The sequence below is a fragment of the Anneissia japonica genome, unplaced genomic scaffold (assembly GCF_011630105.1).
Source record: "Anneissia japonica isolate Jap-2015-1 unplaced genomic scaffold, ASM1163010v1 scaffold199_len4679917_cov187, whole genome shotgun sequence".
In the NCBI taxonomy this organism is placed as follows: Eukaryota; Metazoa; Echinodermata; class Crinoidea; order Comatulida; family Comatulidae; genus Anneissia; species Anneissia japonica.
The window spans coordinates 770,118-777,740 of record NW_022686322.1 but is presented as its reverse complement, the minus strand read 5'-3'; the positions used below and the strand labels follow the sequence as shown (position 1 = coordinate 777,740).

The 7,623-nt window shown below is 31.8% G+C and overlaps 2 protein-coding genes across 2 annotated transcripts in view; both read left to right on the top strand.

Moving 5' to 3' along the window:
- LOC117114951 (battenin-like) overlaps positions 1-2,326 on the top strand; it is a 12,327-nt gene extending 10,001 nt beyond the window's left edge. Inside the window, exon 13 of the mRNA XM_033258588.1 lies at positions 582-2,326. Within this exon, the coding sequence (XP_033114479.1) occupies positions 582-698 (117 nt within the window). The 3' untranslated portion in view covers positions 699-2,326. The remainder of the gene's footprint in view (positions 1-581) is intronic.
- Positions 2,327-2,813: 487 nt separating this feature from the next.
- Positions 2,814-7,283, top strand: LOC117114975 (small nuclear ribonucleoprotein E-like). The gene is made up of 5 exons (XM_033258607.1): positions 2,814-3,160; positions 4,835-4,861; positions 5,122-5,184; positions 5,579-5,657; positions 6,473-7,283. The coding sequence occupies exons 1-5, from the start codon at positions 2,885-2,887 to the stop codon at positions 6,532-6,534; spliced, it is 507 nt and encodes a 168-aa protein (XP_033114498.1). The 5' UTR covers positions 2,814-2,884; the 3' UTR covers positions 6,535-7,283.
- Positions 7,284-7,623: the final 340 nt, after the last annotated feature.

Sequence of the window (7,623 nt, the reverse complement as noted above, 5' to 3'; positions counted from 1 at the left end):
TATATATATACGTATATATATACATATATATATATATATATACACGTATATATACTTCTAAAAGTCGTGTATCATGCATAGGAACGTTGACGCCTGCAAGGCTCTGGTTTTGTGTTGCAGCTAAAAGGTGCACAGTCAAAATCAGTTATTTTTCGTTGAAACACGCTATCCATTGCATGTTTTTAATCGATTTTATTTAATCGCTTTTTTCAAACTGGTCCCATTTCTACTGCGAGAATAAAAGCGATTTTTCGAAAAAGCGATTTTTAATCGATTATTTCTTTCCAGTAGAAACAGGCCCATAGAAATACTCCATAGAGAATTGAAGAGATTCCATGTGTATCCAACAACATGTGGAAAAGTCATTATTATTTAAGAGTTCTCTAAATGACTATAATAGAAGTCTTTAAACAATTAATATCATAATATGCTCATCTTTAGTTATCACTAGCAGAGGTGGTCACTAATAGCTATCAGATTTCTATCCTAGATAAACATGGATAGATTGTTGATCAATCTTACACTATACATACATGTTTGCTTTCAGTATTTCATTGAAATTTAATATATTTGTTTTTCAGGTTAAAGAAGAATATAGAGAATTTGCGATGGGTTTGTCTTCTATATCAATTACATTTGGAACTACATTTTCTGGTTTGATATCAATACCATTACATAATGCACTTTGTAAATCTTAACATGATTGATTTTAAAATACAATTGTTGTAATGGATTTGTTTAAAAATGCAATGTGTGTATATTCAGTCGTTATTAATTTTGATGTAACAAATTTTAATATGGGTATATTTGTTGAGATAATTGAATTAGATGACTTCAACAAATAGTTGTAAAGGGATAGGAATATGAAGCATTTGCAATATTTTTTACTTCTATAGTAATTATTTTGTGGAAATACCTACTTTCTTGGTTTCATCTCATTTATTTATTCTGAAAATTTATTAAAATTTAAATTTGTGAATTATATCATCATTCCTAACTTTTTAATTTTGTTATGAATTTATCTAATTTATCAAAGCTTAAAGAATGTGGTCATTTACATTCTGTTTTAAAGTTGAACTTTTGGTCACGATATGATATGTTATGGGCATTACTTAGAATCCAAAAATTACAGTTTTAAACACAGTTTTAAACATTTTAATATTGAATGTAACTAATGGAGTGAATTATGTTTTAATGGGTAGTTTTCTGTCCATTTAAATACAAATTTTAAACAACTCTAGCATTGAATTACATAGCAAAATTTTAATGTAGAATACAACTAATAGAGTGAATTATTTTCTTGATATGTTTTGTTTTCTGTTCATTGGAATAAAGATTATACAACAAAATTTACATTCTGTTTTAAAGATGTGCTTTTGGTCAAGATATGATTTGTTATGGGCATTACTTAGAATCCAAAAATTACAGTTTTAAACACAGTTTTAAACATTTTAATATTGAATGTAGCTAATGGAGTGAATTATGTTTCAATGGGTAGTTTTCTGTCCATTTAAATACAAATTTTAAACAACTCTAGTATTGAATTGCATAACAAAATTTTAATGTAGAATACAACTAATAGAGTGAATTATTTTCTTGATGTGTTTTGTTTTCTGTTCATTGAAATAAAGATTATGCAACATTTGTATGCAATATTTGATATTGTACTAAATATTTGTATTTACTTATGAATGTTATAAATGTTGAATATAGCTAGGGAATTAATTATTGTATATATTGATGTGTTGTGCTAAACATTTCTAAAGAAATTGTTTTAAGAAATTTATATTATTTATATATAACTATTTTTTAATATATAAAAGAATATGTTTTTATAAAAATTACTAACAAATTTACAAATGTTTATTGGTGTTTTTGAGAGTTAATAATGGATTAATAAGCCTAATAATAATACTAATCTAGAATTGATTTTGTTGTTAATACTCTCAACAGGGGCGGATCCAGAGATGTCCGAAAGGGGGGGCCGAAATTTGGGCCGATCGAGACAACACTGAAATAGGAGGTCCGGGGAATGCCCCCGCGAAATTTCTGTGTTTTAGACTACATTTTTTCATATATACTGTATTAATGTATCTGTTTTATTATGCCACATTGTATTTATTTAATGTTCTGCAATACCCATCTTGGATTGTGCATGTAATTATGATGAGTGACCTTGAGGTCACTGTATTGCTACTCATTGAGGGCTTCATACTTTGGATTCACTGGTATGCGAACATTTATTTTTTTTAAAGGCAAGTAAAAGTAAATTTAGAAAATCGCTTATGTTGCAAAGCTTGTTAAAATAAAGACACTGGTATTGAGACCTCGTGTTGAGAATTTTTGGAGAGGTTATGAGAAGTTATAGTACTGTAGCGTCAATACAAAATCTGATAAAATAATACTTAACGGAGGTGTTATGTACCAGATAATTATATAGCCCTACTGGAAAATTGGTAAAATGTATCCTAATCTGGATGATAATATCATTATAACTGGGAAAAAGGGGGTGTGACCACCCATGTCACCCCAGTTTTTAAAAATCTTATTCCTATTAATCATTTTTTTAGTGTTTTTTATCAAATTTAGGTGTCCGACTTAGAAAAATCAGTTGTACAAAATGTCATATATTTGTTTTTCTGTTGAACATGGCATGCTCCATAGTATTTATTTAGGAAGTCACTTATTTATTGCAAGTGTTTTGTTATTATTCTATAATTTTTATATATCATGAATTTCTAAACTTTTTGATACTGAAAAATGTTTTTGGTATTACAGATATTATAATATGTTGGCAATGATTTTTATATCCGAAAATCAAGATTTTTTTTTGGCTAAAGGAAAATTGTTTTTGATTGCTTTAAAATGAATATATAACGAAAAAATGATTTACTCAAAATTATGCTTTTCTATTGCTTGTATAGACTTTAACTTGACTTATAATCAATTGGTAGATCCACAGGGTAGACATACTATAATATTTATATTTATTATCAGTTTGCTACCCTCTATAATACGTATATCGTTGAGGGCAGCATATAGTAGCTTTGAACGCACGCTTGTCGTTTTACAGTTTCAATTCCAATATTTAGCTTTATTTAAATCAAAGAAGATGGCTTACAAAGGTCAAAAAGTACAGAAGGTTATGGTTCAGCCTATTGTATCCTTTGGTAGTAAATATATTTCGTACTTTTGGGGTTTTTTTTCTTGAGTTTTGTTGTTGGCGGGTCGGTGTCGAGTCAACCAACCAGCGGCGGTGTGTCGAAGGCTGAGCTGGCTTTGTTTGTACTGAGGCCTAGGTCTAGGGCCTAATCCCTCGAACAGATTTGGCCTAGCTACTGGCCTCGGCCTCCGCTAGTCTAGCCTAGATAGAGGATCTGTTGTGGCCCTCTACTCTAGATAGAGGGCCTGCTAGGAGTAGGACGACGACGTTCCGTAAAATGGTCCGCGGCCAAAATTTGGGCTGCGAAACATTTTTGGAGGGCTGCGAAGCTGTCTGGAAATTGGAAAAAAAATAAATAACAAAGACACGTTTCATCATGGAAAAAAAGAAATTTAATAAAGCCGCTTCATTCATTGTAACACTGACAGCGAATGCGTCGATTGCACACACTGCTAAAAAGTGCCAGATGATGCGTGCTATTTGAGTTTTTCGTGTCTTTGCTCCCTCGGGAGTTAGACACTATGTTATCGTCTAGTATTAACCCTGTAAGATCGAGTAAATCTGGTATGTATGATGGGATGAGTCGTGAGCTAAAGATAATGTATCATATAGGCCTGCTCTAGGGGGGCTATTTAGGCTATGGAAATTGAAGTTGCAGATTTGCATCCGCAAAATATTGAAAACAGATATGAGGTTTTTTTCATTATTAATTATTTTGACCAAATGTTGTACATAAGCCGGAACATGTATTAATGTATACGCATACAATTCGGTCATAAATCTACACTCTGTACACTATAATCAGACGGATCTAAGTGATCATAATGGTGCTGGCTTCGCGACGTAGCGATCAAGTGTTGTGAAATATGCATGGACTAGATTGTTTTTCTGTTTGTGAATGATTTAAAACGCCATTTAAAAAAACAAGATGGTTTTTTTTTTCAAAAGAATGAATTTTTTTTTTAAATTAACATTTTCGTGCGGTAAATTTTGAGGCATGTATGTAGGCAGTGGATGCAAATCTATTTAAATTCCCATGACACTACAATGTATATTCCCAATGATTTTATACAAATTTGATTTGTTCATTGACGTAGCTGGTTTGAATACAGAATTTGGTTGTTGCCGGGTTGGTATCGAGTTGACCAACTGGTGGAGGCCAAGGTTTGTAATGCAGTCACTCTCACAGTTCGGCCTACCGGGCTCGGCTTATGACGCTAGTCTAGCCTACGACGAGGGCCTATTGGGGCCCCTCTAGATAGAGGGTCTGCTAGGTGTAGGATAAGTTGGTTGGGGGATCAAGGAGGTGCGGGCAAAATTGGAATTACCCGAAATAGCTCCTCCATTGTTAACAATGGACCACCTGTTATCCAATGCCACAAGGTCCTGAGGAGGTGTCGAATCAGAAATAATCTGCTGACCTGGTCACTGTGTATATATATTCCTAGGGCCTGTTATTGTTCCAGCAATTTTACGCAAATTTGATTTGTTGATTGGTGGAGCTGGTTTGAATACAGAATTAAAAAGTGGGAGAAAAGGGTAGTTACACCCCTTTTTTTCCTCAGTTTGGTGGCCAATCTGTTTCTTTTTATGTTTTTCTTTTTGTTTTAAATCTTATTTTGTTCTTTATTTAAAATATTGCAAAGTGCATTTTCCGTGACTTTTGTGTAGAACCTTATTTTCAGATACCTTCAAAACGTGAGTATGCTGTATATTTTTTTTTTATCATTTTGTGTACTGTATTTTGATCTGAATAATAATTCTGATGATAATCTTAGTTTATTTACAACACCACATTTAAATGGTACAAAATACAGTACCTGGAGCAATTGTTGGGTCAGAAAGCAAATTCCTGGATCCTACTGCAGCACTTGACACCTGAAACTTAGCAACAACAGTCTTTGCAAGATGTAAACATATGCGAAATAAAGCACTCAGAATTTTCTTACATTTTTCAGAGATCACGTATACAGGTCTGGGTATATGAACAAATAAACCTGAGGATAGAAGGCCATATAATTGTAAGTTTTGCTACAGTAATTAGATTTTAAATGTTCGTAAAGGTTTCCATAAGTCGGGCTCTTGAGGAACAAAATTTGTTATGTTGTACTGTACAACTGATTTTTCGGAAGGTAGAAAATAAGTTGGTTACCTCTCTTTCTCAACCAGTTTTTAACTATTCAAAAATCTGTATCTCATTAGCCGTTCCAAAGTTTTTCGTCAAATATGCTTTGCTGCTTTTTTTGTCTCAGAAAAATCATTATACCAGAAAAGTTTTTCCCTCCGGTGACTAACAGTATAGTTATGCGGTTCAGTATTTTTCTTTTTTTGTCTTTTAATTTATTTTTATTATTGTTTATAAATTACATTTATTACAATTTTATAATATTTTTAGTATTTTCTTAATTTTTGAAGGGATTTGATGAATATATGAATTTGGTGCTAGAAGATGCTGAGGAAGTACACTTGAAGAAACAAACAAGGAAACCACTTGGTAAGTTCATTAATGTTTATCTAAACACATTGCAATTTTTGCTCACAACAGGCAACGCAACGATATGCTCAGTCTCAAATCATCTGGAGCGTGGGAGTTGGTGCATTGTGTGAGAGGTATCAAGTATATAGCACGACACTATTATTCATATAGAAGCGTATGATATCGTAGAATTTTGAACATGTTCAAAAAGTTGTAAGTGTCGTAGCGCAGCTTATCGTAAGCTAAATCGCAATGTGTGAAACCGTCTATATTTTATTTACATATTTATTATTTTGTAGCAGAATGATGTTTTATTTATTCCTAATACAGTAGTTTAAAATTTTTACAAATAATTGATTTTTCTTTATATGATATATTTTTTTCTGTTTTCATACATTCTTATTTTCTAAACGATATATGTGTACAGTATAATATTGACACCATTTAAATTGAAAGGAAAATTAACTGTAAATTAAATACTAATGATTTTTTAAGTGGGAGCTCACATACTGTACAATATAACAAATAGGGGGCCTATAATTATCTTTAATTCTATATAAAATTCATGATGCTTGAAAAGAGTTTTTATACCATCTAATTAACAATCAGCTTCTATCACACTGTAAATCATAATAAAAACACCATATATTGGTTGCTGCTATAATCATTTATAAAGGTAATTTTTGTGAAAAAAAAATGTACAATTTTTAAGCCCACTATAATAATGTTGAAGTATGAGATGCAAGACATTGTTAGTCCAGTTAAAAGCCATGGCCTTCTATCATGTTATATATTACTGTATATTCATTTGTACTTATTCTGTTTTTTTATAGGTCGGATCATGTTAAAGGGAGATAACATCACATTAATTCAAAGTGTTCAGCAGCAATCCTAGCATCGCTAATACTTTTTCTCCAAAAAGACGAAACAAGAACAACAGAAATGTTTCAGACACAATCCTTTTGTATATACCATACAGGAATGTTTTCATTTGCCCCAGCCAACACATAAACTTGAGTTTTAAAGTGGTTTCAATTCTGACATGTATAGTAATTCTTATGCAAAACTTGAAACCAGAACAAAGTGTTCTTGCTAACCAATAAGGGGATGCTGTACTTACTAAAAAGTATGTACTATACAGTATATCCCATTATTTTATAGATTTTCCAAGAATAATTTTGATTAAGAAATTCTTCATTTTTAAGATGTCCTAAAGCCTGTTTTCAACTAGGTGAATTTATTCGCGCGAAACGAAAGTGTTGGTTCATGCGCATTCACATTCCTATTGAAGTTTTTGCGAAGCGAAAAACTTCGCAACTAATCAGAGCTCAGGAAGCGAACCAACGCTTTGATTTGCGTGAATAAATTCGCCTGGTGGAAATCCAGCTTAAAGTGTTGCTTATAATTTATGTCTAAACATGAATGCTAAGTTGGTGATGGAACAGAAATCAATGCACTATTTTTGTCTTATTTTGTCAAAATGAGAAAATATTTACTGACATTTGTAGTCTTGATGTACCAGATGCAGAATGCAGGCTTAAAGTCCTCAGGTCTGGAACAGCAAGACTAGTAACTATTTTTGTGATCTACCTTTTTTTGTAATCTTGTGTAATGATTGTAGATTAAAAGTAAGTAGTTGTTTTACACATGTGTGAGTGTTGTTGGTTTCAGTTGTTTGGAATTTCAATGCCAACCTTAGGTGAGACACTTTTTATACCTTGTTTAGCGAACCCGCCGACTGCAAAATATTGATGATTTCGAATAAAAATAAATTTATATTTTTGGTAAATTAGGGCCGCTACAAAAAAGTGGAAATTTCAGACAAAAATAAAAGTTTTTCTTTATTTTTATTACACCCTCCGCTGCCGTGAAATCTCCGAAGATAAAATATGTATATTTCTTCCTAAACATATAAATTTGAAGCACTTCATCATCCTATTTTACATTCACCAAAAAAATTTTATTTTTATTTTCTCCACTATCT